We start from the raw sequence: 18005 nt of genomic DNA, 5'->3' as shown, positions 1-18005 counted from the left end.
GTGATCTTTATTAGTAAATGTTTACTTGTTTGAGTGAGGTACGTATTGTAGACATTGTATGAATTAACAAATTATGAATCACTCATGACTACAAAATGAAGTGGTGTTGTTTTGTATCTTGCACAGAATGGTGATTAAGGATGTGGTTGGTGTGAGAGTGAGGAATTTTCTCTGTCAAAATTAAAAAAAAATAAGAAATGTTACCAGTTGCTAACCTCAGTTCCACTGGAGTCTGAACCTCTAATGCCACAGTCACATTCCTCATCTCCTCTTCCTGGGCCCACGCAAGAGACTCAGGAGCTGGGTCAGCATTCCCTCTGTTTTCAGTATGAAGCTGAGATTTTTCTCAGTTAATCCCCAACCATTTCTTTAGCAGTATGGTATCAGTGGGATACCTTCTTCACGTTACCTCCTCTCTGAATACTTACGCGTGCGTGCATGCTCAGTCCCTTCAGTCTGTCTGACTCTTTGTGACCCCAGGGACTGTAGCCCCTCATGCTCCTCTGTCCATGGGATTCTCCAGGCAAGAATACTGGAGTGGGTTGCCATGCTCTCCTCCAGGGGCTGTTCACCACCCAGGGACCAAACCTGCTTCTCTTCACAGCTCCTGCCCTGGCAGGCAGGTTCTTTACCACTAGAGCCACCTGGGAAGCCCCAGAGCAGGCCGCTTATTGCCTACAGAAATGCCTGAAGGAAGTTGGGCTTCCCTGGTGCTCCGACGGTGCGGGAGACCTGGGTTCAATCCGTGGGTTGGGAAGATCCCCTGAAGGAGGCCATGGCAACCCACTCCAGTATTCTTGCCTGGAGAATTCCATGGACAAAGGAGCCTAGTGGGCTACAGTCCATGGGGTTGCAAAGTCCTAGCAGACACACAGCCCAAAGAAAATAAAGCCCATTCTTTCCTTTTTCCCTCCATTTCCCCCACCTTTTAATTTATATTCTTTTGTTCTACATTTTATGTGTTGTGCTATACTTAGTCACTCATTCGTGTCTGACTCTTTGGAAAGGAAATGGTTCTCTTTTGCTGCTTCTCGCCATATCTAGAATCACACTGTTACAGTCATTGGTTTTATAGAACTATATATTTGATTGATCATATCGAGGCACCTAATAGCATTAATTTTATCGGAGACTAAGTCACACATTTGGCCATGCAAGAAGCAATAATCTTGTAAAATAGAGTGTAAGAAATATAGCTAGTAACATGAATGCGGTCATTACATTAATAAGTGTTTAAGCCAAGAACTTCTATTAGGTGTAGCCCAGTATCTCCTTAGTCTGTTTTGCACCAATCACTGTCTTTAAGGAAATTTATATCTTGGCGTTGTACCTAAAGTTGTACCTAAAGACACCAGAGATGTCTGTACATACAAGGTGAGTAGTGGGTCATTGGAACCCCTTGCAGGATTTAGAAGGAATGCTACCTTCTGAGAAGTTACATGGATGGTCCCAGAAGAAGGAAAATTGATCTTTATGATTGAATAGGCCTTTCTGCCATTAGGGAAGTCTGGTTAATGCATAAAGTGGTTGCAGAAATGCACACTAGAGAGGAGGGAGGAGACCCAAACAGGGAGAGAACGTTTATGTTTAAATTTTTCTTTTCTTGCCTAAAAAATTGTGAATTTTTATTTTATCAGCTTGAATATTATTGTTTCTCAAGTGTTGTTGATTCATCATAAGCTGATTTATACTTTCTAAGTCAGTACTTTTTTGATAATGAGGAAATTGATGGTCAAGACATTTCAATCTTGATTTCAATACAGATTTTTTGCTGTCATGAATATAAACAAATTCATTCATTTTCTGTCATCTTGAAACTAGAGTTGGGTATCAAAGAATTTACAGAAGCTTTTAAATTTTTGGCTAAGATTGACTGTAAATGTTTAGCTTTGTTTGGTATAAGAGACACAGAATTTATCTGAAGCCGATAACAGAAAGGGCTTCCATGGTGACTCAGATGGTAAAGAATCAGCCCGCAATGCAGGAGACCTGGATTCAATCCCTGAGTTGGAAAGATACCCTGGAGAAGGGAATGGCTACCCACTCCAGTATTCTTGCCTGGAGAATCCCTTGGACAGAGGAGCCTGGCGGGCTACAGTCCCTGGGGTCACAAAGAGTCAGACACGACTGTGCACACTCAATCACAGAAAAGAAACTGTTACCTTCACTGTTAACACGTGTGAGAAGAAAATGTTCATATTATCACACCCAAATTATTTTATGGCAGGTAGATATTTTATGCTACGCTGTTAATCGTCTACTTAAACACTGGCGCCTTGTGTTTGCTTGTAAGCGCGGTGCTGTTGTTGGTCAGTTCCTGTTCCCCATCTGATGACTCTTCCCCGTTTTCCTCCATTTTCAAGTCTCTTTAAATGTGAGTCGCTGAGTGATTCCTAGCATGGCTCTTCAGGAAAACTCAGCTGCCAAAAAACGCACACCATTAATAAAGCATCTCCTCCTAGTGAGTTTGTATGGCCTCTTAATTCTTAAAAAGGAAGTCGTACATTTTGGCCCTTTCACAAGTAAAGCTGATTGAGGAAAATTCCATGGAGGTTCTGTAGAAGTTAACTGCCATCATCTGTGTAGGTACCAAGTGAACTTTTCTAAATAAAAAAGAGGAAAAAAAGAAAAAAAGCCCTCACTATATTATGTGAGTGAGTAATGGGAAAAAAGTTCAGATAACCAAGAAAAGATTCTGAATATCTTTCTCTTTGATGGATTGGAGAAGATGACTTCCCAGGTGCTGTATGGACTGTTACGTTCAGAGAGAGGTAACACTAAGGCTAAGTAAGCTATTGTCCATGTCTTAAAAATTAATTCTGTTATTTTCTCTGGTGGGTGTTGGGACTGGTTTCAGGATATGACAGCGCGTGATCTGCTGCAGCAGAGGTACACGCTTCCAAATGGAGACACTGCCTGGCGGTCCTCGCCCCTGGTAAACGCTGCTCTGGAAGGAAAGCTGGTTCTCCTGGATGGCATTCAGAGAGTCAATGCCGGGACGCTTGCCGTGTTACAGAGGTCAGTTATGGGTCACAGAAGCACACCACGCAGACAGTAGACGTGGAGCTTTCTCAGTCTTCTAATTTAAACTGGATTACATAATTCTCAAGGAATTTATAATTCCATATCCAAATATAACAGCAGATGTGTTTATTGTTGTAAACACAGTAGAGTAGAACTTCGAGTAATGGGAAAAGCCAGTGCCATAGCAAAATTCTCTGTGTAGGAGCCGAAAAAGGCAAAGTTTTCAGTAGTGTTGAGACTTTGTATGTATGTTGATTGATCTATGCAGTGAGTCACAATTGAAGTTTCTATAGTGTGTCAGAGTCAAAGCTTCATTGTTTACAAACTCCTTTTTCAGTCCTAGATCTACATTCTTGGAATTTGTTTTTGAGAGAAAAAATATAGTTCCTTATGTAAAATGTATACTGGCTCTTTGGTTGTATTTTATATAGGCTAAAGTTCACTTTGTGTTTATAGACTTCAACAATTGTGCCAACTGTGTTTCTTATTTCAGCTTAGGTGGGGCAAATATCCACCCATTCATAGTTAACTTCTCTTTAATGTTAAGACTTCGTGTGTAAATTTCATGGAAAATAGTCCCATCTTGTGCCACTTTGGGAGATTAATGATACTATTTTTGTTTGTTTGTTACATCTTGATTTTATCACTTGTTTTTAACATTTAACTCTAAATTTTAACTTGCTGGGAAAGAAGTAATCCAGTTCCCCAACTAAGTAGTCAAAGTTATTTTTTTGTCCTTGATGAGATGCAGGTACTGAATATAATTAAAGATTCTAAAAACACTGTTAATCCTGATTCAGTTTGAGAACATTTAAAAGTCATAACCACAACCTTCCAGTGATTTATCATAAACATTCCATATATTTACAGTTTTTCCCTCTTCTAAACAGACAAATGCAAACACAAATGAAATAGTGCCTGCTGCCTCCTTTTATTAGTTCTTTCTTGGTCCATGCGGCCAAGTAGTAGTAACAGCAGCAGCAGCTACCATTGAGTTCTTAATCTGTGCGAGGCCTTGTGCTAAGCCAGGGTTTCTCAGAGTCTCAGCTGTGGAGTCTCCTTATGGGAGGAAGGCTTAGAAATGACTGATGCCTGGTCTCCACCTCCTCAAATCCTGATGTAATTGATCCAGGGTGAGACCTGAACACTGGTGTTTTTAACCTCCTCCCAGTAGATTCTAATGTGCAGCTAAGATTGAGAACAACTATGTTCAGCCTTACATTAGCTATTTAATTTTCACAGCAATACTGTGAGGTTGGTGTTACTGCCCTAGTTTTATACAAGATAAAATTTTAGACCGGTGGGTCAGTTCTCTCCCTCCCCGGTCATTCAACGGATAAGGCACAGGGCTGGGACTTGCAGCCATGCCTGAGTGCCCATGCTGCTGACCCCTGCAGTGTGCAGTCTCCCCTCTCCTCAGGGTTCACTGAGCCTGTGGGGCAGTTGCACAGCGGACATCAGGAAACCTTAGTGGCTGGTGTAGGATCTGGAACAGCACTCTTTAAGCTCTGCAGCGTCTGGAAGACAATGCTATTTGAGCTGTGGACGGCTAGGTTCCATCACAGTTGGTATCTGAAAGAGCACTAGTTATTTCCTTGTGAAGATTTTAGACATTCTAAATCCTGTAATTGCAAAGATAGAACTATTTTGATAATACTATGCCTTAAAGTGTTACCCTAGACTCAAGGGAGTGTGTGCCAATTGCCTCGTTCATTAATATTTACCTCGTGGTTATCCTCAATCACTCATTCAGCTGTTGCTTTTCGTTTCCCTCCTCCTTCCCCTTTCCAGCTCCTTCTCCTCCTCCTCGTCCTCCCTGTTCACATCTAGTAACCGTGACTACTGCCCTCCAGTACAGAAACCAACTGTTTTTCCAAGTATAACAGCACTAGCCAACTTAAAATATCAAAAAGTGCATTTTGAGTCTAACAAACTAGTTAGACTCAATTGACAGTAATAATAGAAATGACTAAAATGTTACCTGACTGATTCTACCTCTAATAGCTTCCACATTTAAACTGATTCATTTGTTTCCTGGCCTTCTGCTGTCCATTAGGCTGATCCATGATCGGGAGCTAAGCCTCTATGACGGCTCCAGGCTGCTGAGAGAGGATAGGTACACGCGCTTGAAGGAGGAGCTGCAAGTCTCTGATGAGCAGCTACAGCAGAGGTAATCGGGGTATACTACTCTTATTCTTCTTGTCAAGAGCATGTCTTAAAAAATTATTCTTCTAAACCTAGGCTCAAACCAAGATCACTTCGAACAGCTTAATAATTTGGTGTCCTAGACAAGATCTTATACGCACACTTTTTAAAACTTGAGTTTGCTCTCCAAGATGTACTCTGTAGGGCTTCCCTAGAGGCTCAGAAGTAAAGAATCTGCCTACAATGCAGGAGACCCAGGTTTGATCCCTGGATCAGGAAGATCCCCTGGAGAAGGAAATGGCAACCCACTCCAGTACTCTTGCCTGGAGAATCCCATGTGCAGAGGAGCCTGGCAGGGGGGCTGCAAAGAGTTGGACACGACTTAGCAGCTAACATGTGTACTCTGTACTTTCAGCTTACTTTTATGGAAGTGTTTGAACATTTTCTGAGAGCATTAGCTTTAAGAAGATAATTCCTCTTCTGTTGTCCGAGCAGTTCAATTTTGGCCCCAAATTTTGAATCATTTTGGAAAAAACAAAAAGGGTCTCACACTTAGCTGTGCCAACCCTCCAAGAAAGTGATCAGTTTCTTCTGGGGTTTGTCACCTGATGCAGGAGTGCCCTTTGTGTCTTATTTAAACATTTCTTCCAGAACTGTGGCAACCAAATTCAATGTATTGGATCCTGGGTCAGGAAATCAAGTGAAAATAGCTATGAAAGACATTTTGGGACAATTGAAAACGTTTACATGTTATTGAATTAATGTCAGTTTTCTTAGGTTTCATAATGGTATTGTGTTTATGAAGGTGTTAACCTAAAACAAACAGGCCTCCAGTTGTTTCTCCAACAAAAATGGGTTTATTTAAGGGGTCTCTAATCATGGGGGGCTACGTGCAAGTCCTTATGCAACAAGAAGAGGAGGAAGGACTCATCTAAAAGGGAAAAAGAAAGTCGGAAGAGCTATAATGATCAGAGTCCATTGGTGGAATTGAGGGTTGGAAGTGTAGTGTCTTTTCATTCTGTTCCCAGCAGCCAAAAAGTCTTTCATTGGCTGAGCTCTTGCCAGGCAAGAAAAGGAAGGTTTTCTTCTTCCTGTTGACCCTGCTATTGTCTGTCACAGGGCGTGAGAGCTCCCCCTTCTGGCTTCCTGACTTCTTAATTGAGTTTTCTATTAATTGATTTTTTTACAAAGGAGAACATTTCTATTCCTAGGACCCATATTCTGAAGTATCTAAGGGATAATGTAAAAAGATGCCTTCAAGTTATTTCCAAACATTTCAGGGTAAAAAAGATGTGATGAATGGATTTAAATGTACCACACAGAAACAAAGAGCAAGGGAGAGCAAGAACACAAAGCGGTGAAGTCTTAACAATTGGTGAAATGTAGGTGAAGGATATTTGGGTGTTCACATTCTATTCTTTCCAATTTCCTATGGGTTGGAAAATTCTTTTAAATTTATCTTTTAATTGGAGGAAAATTGCTTTCAAATGTCATGTTGGTTTCTGCTGTACAACAGTGAACCAGCCATGAAGAAGAAGTGAAGCGAAGTCGCTCAGTCGTGTCCAACTCTTTGCATCCCCATGGACTGTATAACCTACCACGCTCCTCCATTCACGGGATTTTCCAGGCGAGAGTACTGGAGTGGGTTGCCATTCCCTTCTCCAGGGGATCTTCCCAACCCAGGGATTCCACACTGTAGGCTGACGCTTTACCATCTGAGCCACCAGGGAAGTCTGAATCAGCCATAATGATACACATACGCCCTCTCTTTTGAGCCTCCCTCCCACTCAGCCCTCATCCCACCCGTCTAGGTCATCACAGAGCGCCAGATTGGGCTCCCTGTATCACATAGCAACTTCTCACCAGCTCTCTGTTTTACACAAGGTAGTGCATGTGCATTGACGCTGCTTTCTCCGTTCACCCCATTCTCTCCTTGCCCCACTGTGTCCACCAGTTCACCTCTGCATCTGCATCTCCATTCCTTCCCGGCAAATAGGTTCATCAATACCATTTTTCTAGATTTCATGTCTGTGCGTTAATACACGATGTTTGCTTCTCTCTTTGTGACTTCAGTCTGTGTGATAGGCTATAGGTTCATCCACCTCACTGGAACTGGCTCGAATTTGCTTTTTTTTTTATAGCTGAGTAACATTCCGCTGTATATATGTACCATGTCTTCTTTGTCCATTCATCTGTAGATGGACACCTGGGGTTGTTTCCATGTCTCGGCTGTTGTAGATAGAGCTGCAGTCAACGTTGGGGTACATGTGTCTTTTAGAATTGTGGCTTTCTCAGGGCATGTGCCCAGTCATGGGGTTGTTGGGTCGTATGGTAGATTTATTCCCAGTTTTTTAAGGAATCTTCGTACTGCTTCCCGTGTGGCTGTATCAGTGTGCATTCTCAGCAACAGTGTAGAGGGTTTCCTTTTGTCCACATCCTTACCAGCATTTATTGTTTGTAGGTGAGATTGGCTGTCCCCGCTGATTTTGAGGGCCAGCCTGCTCCCTGCTATACTGAGAGTTCATGCCTGGTGCCCTAAAATCTTCAAATTAAGAAGTTTCAAAGAAAATATTTCTTTCAGCTGCATACTGTGCTTTCCTTTAGAAGAGATCTAGCAATTATAAGTAATTTTCTGCCTCATTACATTTCTGTGGATATCTTCACATAATTAGAGATTATTATTAGTACTTTGGGGAATTCCCAGTCACTTAATTGAATCTTACTTGATTGAAGCCACTCCTTCCCCTAAAGAACTTGCTGCCATATTTAAAACAATGAAATCCAGCAAATGCTAATTATGTGTGTTTCTTATTTTGTTTATGTTTTATCCTTGGAATTTTTTCGTAGAGAGAAAATATTTAATCTTATTATCTCTGTAAAAATTCGCTTGAACCTCAAGACCATTCAGCTATGACCTAAATCAAATCCCTTATGATTATACAGTGGAAGTGAGAAATAGATTTAAGGGCCTAGATCTGATAGATAGAGTGCCTGATGAACTATGGAATGAGGTTTGTGACATTGTACAGGAGACAGGAATCAAGACCATCCCCATGGAAAAGAAATGCAAAAAAGCAAAATGGCTGTCTGGGGAGGCCTTACAAATAGCTGTGAAAAGAAGAGAGGCGAAAAGCAAAAGAGAAAAGGAAAGATATAAGCATCTAAATGCAGAGTTCCAAAGAATAGCAAGAAGAGATCAATGCAAAGAAATAGAGGAAAAGAACAGAATGAGAAAGACTAGAGATCTCTTCAAGAAAATTAGAGATACCAAGGGAACATTTCATGCAAAGATGGGCTTGATAAAGGACAGAAATGGTCTGGACCTAACAGAAGCAGAAGATATTAAGAAGAGGTGGCAAGAATACACGGAAGAACCGTACAAAAAAGATCTTCACGACCCAGATAATCATGATGATGTGATCACTAATCTAGAGCCAGACATCTTGGAATGTGAAGTCAAGTGAGCCTTAGAAAGCATCACTACGAACAAAGCTAGTGGAGTTGATGGAATTCCAGTTGAGCTGTTTCAAATCCTGAAAGATGATGCTGTGAAAGTGCTGCACTCAATATGCCAGTGAATTTGGAAAACTCAGCAGTGGCCACAGGACAGGAAAAGGTCAGTTTTCATTCCAATTCCAAAGAAACGCAATGCCAAAGAATGCTCAAACTACCGCACAGTTACACTCATCTCACATGCTAGTAAAGTAATGCTCAAAATTCTCCAAGCCAGGCTTCAGCAATACGTGAACCGTGAACTCCCTGATGTTCACGCTGGTTTTAGAAAAAGCAGAGGAACCAGAGATCCAATTGCCAACATCCTCTGGATCATGGAAAAAGCAAGAGAGTTCCAGAAAAACATCTATTTCTGCTTTATTGACTATGCCAAAGCCTTTGACTGTGTGGATCACAATAAACTGTGGAAAATTCTGAAAGAGATGGGAATACCAGACCACCTAACCTGCCTCTTGAGAAATCTGTATGCAGGTCAGGAAGCAACAGTTAGAACTGGACATGGAATAACAGACTGGTTCCAAATTGGAAAAGGAGTCCGTCAAGGCTGTATATTGTCACCCTGCTTATTTAACTTATATGCAGAGTACATTATGAGAAACGCTGGACTAGAAGAAACACAAGCTGGAATCAAGATTGCCGGGAGAAATATCAATAACCTCAGATATGCAGATGACACCACCCTTATGGCAGAAAGTGAAGAGGAGCTAAAAAGCCTCTTGATGAAAGTGAAAGAGGGGAGCGAAAAAGTTGGCCTAAAGGTCAACATTCAGAAAACGAAGATCATGGCATCTGGTCCCATCACTTCATGGGAAATAGATGGGGAAACAGTGGAAACAGTGTCAGACTTTATTTTTTTTGGCTCCAAAATCACTGCAGATGGTGACTGCAGCCATGAAATTAAAAGACGCTTAGTCCTTGGAAGAAAAGTTATGACCAACCTAGATAATATATTCAAAAGCAGAGACATTACTTTGCCGACTAAGGTCCGTCTAGTCAAGGCTATGGTTTTTCCTGTGGTCATGTATGAATGTGAGAGTTGGACTGTGAAGAAGGCTGAGCACCGAAGAATTGATGCTTTTGAACTGTGGTGTTTGGGAAGACTCTTGAGAGTCCCTTGGACTGCAAGGAGATCCAACCAGTCCATTCTGAAGGAGATCAGCCCTGGGATTTCTTTGGAAGGAATGATGCTAAAGCTGAAGCTCAAGTACTTTGGCCACCTCATGAGAAGAGTTGACTCATTGGAAAAGACTCTGATGCTGGGAGGGATTGGGGGCAGGAGGAGAAGGGGACGACAGAGGATGAGATGGCTGGATGGCATCACTGACTCGATGGGTGTGAGTCTCAGTGAACTCCGGGAGATGGTGATGGACAGGGAGGCCTGGCGTGCTGCAATTCATGGGGTCACACAGAGTTGGACACGACTGGGAGACTGAACTGTGAACTAACACGGCTGTTGCCTATCCTCAGATCCTTCTAGCCCAGTAAGTGATTTGGTTGAGTGTTTAGGGAGGCAAATTATAAAGAGCCCTCTCATATCATACCTTGGCCTTATGACATTCAACTACTGTACCTTATTTGCCTGTGACTCACCTATCAGGGAGCGGTTGCATTTTCAGGGAGACGAATCAGAGCAGCTGGGCAACAGCTCCCAGCAGGGCTGCCCGTTGGTTTCCCTCAGGACTTGAGGGGCATTGTCTGCTCGCCAAACGTCCAGGAAACGGCAGCCCTTTTCCATGGAAGGAACCCAAGTTCTCCCTCATGGTCACAAGCAGTTTTACAAACGAGCACACTCTCAGGAACGAAGTGGCCCCAGGCTTCACATTCAGGATTTGACTCAGACTGGTTGATAGTGCTTCTTTCCCAAAGCGTCCTGTCTTCATCACTCTTGATTTTCATCATTCCCGTGAATGAAACCAGGCTCGGTTCTGTCTCCAGAAGTCACTCTGAAACCGGTGGAGACAGATCATAGCACTGCTTACTTCCTTCACTTATTTTTAAAATTTTTGTTTAAGTTTTTTTGAAAATTATTGTTAATTATGCATAAAACTTGAGCCAGGCAGTTTTTCAAAGCTTTTCTGGAAAAATACCGGTCCTCTGTTATGTGTCCTGGGACACTTTCCTGTTGCTTCCTCCTCAGAGACTACCACTTGGAACTCTGAGCTGTTTCTTTGGATATTTACCTCTATGTCAACTAAGTAGTAAACTTTTATTGACATTGCTTGATTTGTTTTTCGGTGTTGGGCACTGCCCATTGATTTCCTACCATGGAGAATTATAGTTTAGGTCTCTTCCACCATCCTTCTTCCCACTGCACGTGCATACCTCCCATCTCCCATTCTTCCTAGATATTAGGTAATAGTTTCGTTTGGAACTTCATTCAGTGTTTGCATTATTGTGATGGCACAAGGACCGTACACTGCTGAATCATTCAGTAGACTACAGTTATTTTTCTCTTTTTACAAATGTTCTATTTTTCCTAAAGTTAGTATTTGCCTACATATGAAGAACGGCAGATATATAAATAAAAAATTAAAATGCAGCTTTAAAATATTACAATAAAGATGTCTACATAATGCTATGGGAACCCAGATAAAGAAGTAACTTTCTTTTCTTTTTTCTTACTGAGTTCAGTTCAGTCGCTCAGTCATGTCCAACTCTTTGCGACCCCATGGACTGCAGCACGCCAGGCTTCCCTGCCCATCACCAGCTCTTGGAGCTTACTCAGAGTCATGTCCATTGAGTTGGTGATGCCATCCAACCATCTCATCCTCTGTCATCCCCTTCTCTTCCCGCCCTCAATCTTCCTCAGCATCAGGGTCTTTTCAAATGAGTCAGTTCTTTGCATCAGGTGGCCCAAGTATTGGAGTTTCAGCTTCAGCATCAGTCCTTTCCATGAATATTCAGTACTGATTCCCTTTAGGATTGTGATTTGATCTCTTGTTACCTCGCAGAAACTTATTAGTGAAGGTGAGTTTCTTTAAAGAGTTGGCAAATATAAGTTTATACTTTATTTGCACCAAAAAAATAAGCTTTCCAATTTGGCTTGACTTTTTATTTTTAAGACAACTAGTATATAATCCAAGAAAGTATCCAGTTATTATACAGATATTTTTGTGTGTGAGTGTATGTGTGTGTGTGTGTTAGTTGAACTGTAGTTGATTTGTAATATTATTTTCAGGTGTACAACTTAGTGATTCAATATTTCTACAGATTCTGCTCCATGTAAAGTTATTATAAACTATTCCCTGTGCTGTACGATGTATCTTTGTAACTTATCTTATACCTTGTAGTTTGTACGTCTTAATCTTCCAGTTCTGTCTTGCTCCTCTCCACTTCTCTCCCGGCTGGTAACTACTAGTTTGTTCCCTGTATCTGTTGCATTCATCTGTTCTCTCGTTCCGTTTGTTTGTTTTAGATTCCACAAGCGAAAGCATACAGCCATGTGTCTCTGTCTAACTTACTGCGCCTAGCATAATATTCTCTAGATTCAGTCGCATTGCTGCACATGGCAGCGTTCCATTCTTTTTACACGGAGGAATATTCCAGTATGTGTGTGCCACAGCTTCTGTATCCATTCATCTGTTGATGAGCGCTTAGGTTGTTTCCATATTGCATCTACTGTAATTAATGTTGCTGTGAACATTGAGGTCCATGTATCTCTTCAAATTAGTGTTTCCATTTTCTTGGGTTATATACTTAGGAGTAGAATTGCTGGATCGTGTGGTAGTTCCATTTTTAGCTTGCCTTTTTTTTTTTTTTTGAGGAACCTCCATATGGCTTTCCATAGAGGCAACCCCAATTTACATCCCACCAGCAGTGTGCCAGGGTTCCCTCTTCTCCACATCCTCAGCAGCATTTGGTGCCTGTGGTCTTTTTGGTGATAGCCAGTGAGACAGGTGTGAGAGGGTATGTCACTGTAGTTCCGATTTCCATTTCTCTAATGATTAGCCATGCTGAACATTCTTTTCAGGTACCTTTTGGCCATCTGTAAAACTTGTTTGGAAAAATACTTACTCACAACTTCTGCCATTTTTCAGTCAGGTTGTTTGGTTTGGTTTTGTTTGGTGTTAAGCTGTATGAGCTGTTTGTGTTTTGTGGATATTAATCCCTAATCAGACATATCATTTGCAAACACCTTCTCCCATTCCACAGGTTGCCTTTTTGTTTTGTTAATGTTTGCTCTGGGTTGCCATAAATGGCCTTTATTATGTTGAGATATGTCTCCTCTATACCAATTTTGATGAGAGTTTTTTTTTTTATCATACATGGATATTGAATTTTGTCAAATGCTTTTCTTGCATCTATTAAGATGATCATGTGATTTCTAACCTTATTTTTCTTGATGTAATATATCACATTGATTGATTTGTGGACATTTAATCATCCTTGCAGCCCTGAAATAAATCCTTCTTGATGATGGTATATAATCCTGTTTATATATTGTTGAATTTGGTTTATTATTATTTTTGTCAAAAAATTTTGCATCTATATTCACATTCTTCTGTATTGAATTTGGTTTGTTATTATTTTGTCAATAATTTTTGCATTTATTTTAGCATCTAATATTCTTTTTTTGTACTGTCTTAGTTTGGTTTTGCTATAAGGGTAGTGATGGCCTTGTAGAAAAAATTTGTGTTCCCTTATCTTTGATTTTTTGGAGTAGTTAGAGAAGAATAGCTATTAGCCCTTCTTTTGATAGAATTTCCCTGTGAAGCCATCCGATCTTGGACTTGCATGGGAGTGTTTTGAATACTAATTCAATTTCACTACTAGTGATCAGTCTGTTCAGATTGTCTGTTTCTTCCTGATTCAGTCTGGCAAGATAGTATCTGTCTAGAAATTCATCCATTTATTCTAGTTATCTAATTTGTTGGCATGTAACTGTTCATAATATTCTGTTATGTTTTTTTAACCTCTGCGATATCGGTTGTAACTTCTCTTTCATTGCTTATTTTGCTTATTTGGGTCCTCTTTTTTTTTCCCCCTAGATGAGTCTGACTAAAGGCTTATCCGTTTTGTTTATCATTAAGGAAAAAAAGACTGCTCTCGGTTTCATAGATCTTTTCAATTATTTTTTGGTGTCTACTTGTTCTCTCTCTGATTTTTTTTTCCCTTTCCTTCTGCTGACTTTGGGCTTTTGTTCTTTTTCTAATTCTGTTAGATGGTAACTTAGGTTTGAGAATTTTCCTGTTTCTTGGGGTAGGCTGTGTTGCTATGAACTTCCCTCTTAGAACTGCTTTTGCTGTCTCATATAGATGTTGGAAAGCTGTGTTTTTATTTTCAGTTTGTCTTGAGATATTGTCTGGTTTCACCTTCAGTTTCTTTATTGACCCATGGGTTTTTTTTTTTAGCAGCATGTTGGTTAGTATCCACGTGTTTGTGTTTTCCCATTTCTTTTTTCAGTTAATTAGTTTACAGCTGTAGTGGGTCTTTGTTGCTGTGCGTGGACTTTCTCTAGTTGCAGTGAGCAGGGCCTGCCCTCTAGTTGGCAGTGCAGAGACTTCTCGTTGAGGCGGCTTCTCTCCTTGTGGAGCACGGGCTTAGTTGCCCCGTGGCAGGTGCAGTCTTCCCAGACCAGGGGTGGAACCCGTGGTCCCTGCATTGGCAGCCAGATTCTTAACCACTTCTACTTCCCTGCGCCACCAGGGAAGACCCTGTTTCTCTTCATCTAATTGATTCTAGTTTCATACTGTTGTGTTTGGAAAAAACAGTTGATATAATTTCTATCCTCTTAAATTTGTAGAGGCACTTTGCCTGTTGTCTGTATCTCCTCTCAGCACATTCAGGCACATCAGGTATCCTATCAGTTTCATCTTCTGTCCATTTCATCCTTCTCCCGTGGCGTGTTGGACTTGTTGCTCTCCATACGTGCAGCGTACACGTCATCCCTCTCCACTCCCACACTCCAGTTTCCGCTGGTGTCTCTTCTGTATATATCATCAGTTAGGTGTTGAGCCTCCTGGGCTGAACTTCTCTTTCTTTCTCTTACATTCTATGAATTTATCAGGACTTTATTAACTTTTCAGAGGCGGGTTGTCTCAAAATGAATTCTCCTCTTTGTCCAAAGTATTTCTGCCAGTTGACAGCCTGGTTCCTTTCCTTAACAGTGTTCCTCATTTCTTTAAACCAGAGAAACACACTGTTTTCTTAGAATAAACATGTTGTCCTTTAGGGTTATAGTAGATTAGATTCTTCCTTTCAGCCACTTGACTGTATCTGTCCAGGCTGTTTTCATTTGGTTGAGTATGGGCAGCTCCACCGAAAGGACATACCATAGCATGAAAAGTGGGAAATTTGTGTCCTGTGAGAAAATTAATTTGTTTCCTGAGTTGTTCTTGTAAGTAATATGACCCATTGTCATATTACTTGACAAGTAGCTTGAATTGACCCTGTGTTCTGTCCGTATCTAATATGTCGCTCTTGGCATTAGCATCTGAACTATAAATTAGAAACTCATAACTCAAATCTTCTATCCCTTCATTCCATACCTAAGCATAGGACTGAGGTGCAGCAAAGTGATTATTATTTCTCTTCATCTTTAAATAAACTCAGCTATTAATACTTTGTTTCCTTGTGGGGAATTTGAGAGAGAGAGAATGATCAAAGGTAGAGTGAAAGGAAGTCAGATTTAGGCTACTTTGCTTCTAGACCCAGTTTGGTAAATTTAGATACATTTTGGCTTTCAGATAGGAACAATTTTCATATTTGTGTTCAGCAGGAATCCTTCAGTTACAAGTAACAGCAACAAAAGAACAACCTTAAATTGTCACAGAAAGGAATTTGGTGGTATCACGTGTTCAAAGGGAGGGAGAAGATGCACTTGGGTCTTAGGAAAAAACTGGAACCGAGGACTGTAATGTTGTGCGGGCCCTCTAATGCCCTATACTTCATCTCTTTGTTTCAAGTGTCACAGTATCTGATACATAGTAGAACACTTAGTAAATGTTTTAGAATCATGAATAAATCTTAACCCAGAACAAATTCTAGAAAACTCAAGGTAAAGTGAGTTCATCCAGTTTTCGAAGTTTGGTAATTTCATCCAGTTTTCGATAACTTTCTGAGTTAGCAATGTTTTCTTTTATGAACCTACTAATTAAGACTACTTTTCTCTTAATGACAAGTCTGATAACATAGAGTCTCATAATTATCAGCTACTAGCAGTGAGCTACCAAGCCTTTCAACTTCATAGTATGAAACCTAGTTTCGTTACAATTATATTCCACTCCTCTGCTGACCTTCTTTGTGTTCTAATTTCACCATATACCTCAATCGTTTCTGTAGTGCTCTGCAGGTATTCTTTGCAGCTAATGACTTTCCTTCTAGTGCAGGACACCTGGGAGACTGTGGACATCGGGGTTAGAAATAACATGATGGCTGCGCTCACCAGACACCATGCCAGCATTTCCCACAGGAAGTAAGGACCAAAATAGAACTATTTCCTTTGATGGGAAAAATTTCTTTGGGGAAAGGAGGAGTACAAATACTACAGGCTTCTAAATGTGTCCCTTCCTGCTGCTGGTCAGAGCCTAGATGAGGGTGGGTGAGAACCTCCATGAATTACCAAGTTTATTTTACCAAAAATAGGCTTCTGGTTATCTCAGGAAAGCAATAAAGATTAGAGGCCTAGTCTCAGTTGTAATTATATATGCTCTAATGTTTTTGTATTTTTATTGAATATTTTTTATTGATTATGGTTAAACATTGAGGACAGTTTATAATCTTCCAGTTTCTATTAATCACTTATGGACTGTAAGTGGACATTGGACACAATCGTCAATCTGTTAGATTTTACTCTTACTCACGTTTGAAGGTAGTTAGGATCGAGCATTCTCTCCTACTTCCCCTAGAAACCTCAGGATCTCTTTGCTGGAAAATTAGTCTGTGTACATTTTTAACAAAATTCAAGTTAGATCCAGGATTTTATGCCCAAGTCTCTATGTTTGGTTCTCAAAACAAAGTGCCGTTAGCAAATTCTGATTTTGAAAAATAATCCTAAACATTTTTATGGTCAAGGAAAAGTTCTACACTCTGTGCTTATGAAGGGTCTGTGGTGGTGGTGTTTAGTCATGAAGTTGTGTCCAACTCTTTGCACCCCATGGACCGTAACCTGCCAGGCTTCTCTGTCCATGGGGTTTCCCTGGCAAGAATACTGGAGTGGGTTACCATTTCTTTCTCCAGGGGGTCTTCCTGACCCAGGGATCCAATGCATTGCAGGCAGCGTCCTGCATTGCAGGTAAATTCTTTACCACTGAGCCACCAGGGAAGCCTTATTACTTATTATTGTATGTGTTGCTTTTGTCTTTTTATACACAAATGTATCACATGTTTGATACAACAATGCACCTTCACTCAAAAACTCATTCAAGACCAGATTTAGGCTAGCTGCTCTGCTCTTAATGAAAAACCATTATTCTCACTTCTTATCACTTACCTTTGTTTTGTCCTTGCCAACAAAGGTCTTCAAAAAGTTTCTTGCAGTGATGGTTATTAACAGCAGCAATACATTTATCTATTTAACTATTTACTTATCTGTCACACTAGACATTGTGTGGTATAAAGACGAAGTAGGAGTTTGCTTTGCTACATTGCAAAGCAGGAGAAATACAGACTGTGTACAGACCTGCATAACCTCCAGGTTCTGAGTTGGAACATTAGTATTATGGTGTGAAAGGCCAGTTACAAAATCCTTTTCCAGTTCATGATTAATATCTTTATAAAAACCTATGTTATTGTTTCAGGTTCTTTAACATACACATTTGACAAAAATGTAGCATATAATTTCTGTCAGAAGATAGAAATTTATTGAAGTTTTGGTTTTATTAATAGCATTGTAATTCAAATATATAAATCTGTATATTTACAGATGTACAGTTTGATAATTTTTTATATTTTATACACCTATGAAACGGTCACCACAATCAAGATAATAAATACCTCCATGATCTCCAAAGTGCTGTCAGACCCCTTTTTAATCCTTCTCACCACCCTCTCTACCCCAGGAATCTGCTCCCTGATAGTTTATATAACGTGCATTTTCTCAGTTCAGTTCAGTCGCTCAGTTGTGTCCAACTCTTTGTGACCCCATGGATGGCAGCACTCCAGGCCTCCTTGTCCATCACCAACTCCTAGAGTTTACTCAGACTCATGTCCGCTGAGTTGGTGAGGCCATCCAACCATCTCATCCTCTGTCATCCCCTTCTCCTCCTGCCTTCAATCTTTCCCAGCATCAGTATCTTTTCAAATGAGTCAGCTCTTCGCATCAGGTGGCCAAAGTATTGGAGCTTCAGCTTCAGCATCAGTCCTTCCAATGAATATTCAGGACT

At 40.6% G+C, this 18005-nt stretch overlaps 1 protein-coding gene across 4 annotated transcripts in view; it reads left to right on the top strand.

Annotated features, from left to right (window-relative positions):
• Positions 1-18005, top strand: part of VWA8 (von Willebrand factor A domain containing 8) — a 383224-nt gene that overhangs the window by 94669 nt on the left and 270550 nt on the right. For all 4 annotated transcript variants that reach the window (XR_011259328.1, XM_069601241.1, XM_069601242.1 and 1 more), the window contains 2 exons: positions 2858-3018; positions 5081-5194. Coding sequence is in view for 3 of the 4 variants with exons in the window: in XM_069601241.1 (XP_069457342.1) it covers positions 2858-3018; positions 5081-5194 (275 nt within the window). In the remaining variant the exon portion in view is untranslated. The remainder of the gene's footprint in view (positions 1-2857; positions 3019-5080; positions 5195-18005) is intronic.

The sequence above is a fragment of the Ovis canadensis genome, chromosome 10 (assembly GCF_042477335.2).
Source record: "Ovis canadensis isolate MfBH-ARS-UI-01 breed Bighorn chromosome 10, ARS-UI_OviCan_v2, whole genome shotgun sequence".
Lineage (NCBI taxonomy): Eukaryota > Metazoa > Chordata > Mammalia > Artiodactyla > Bovidae > Ovis > Ovis canadensis.
This window is presented reverse-complemented; position numbering and strand designations above follow the sequence as displayed.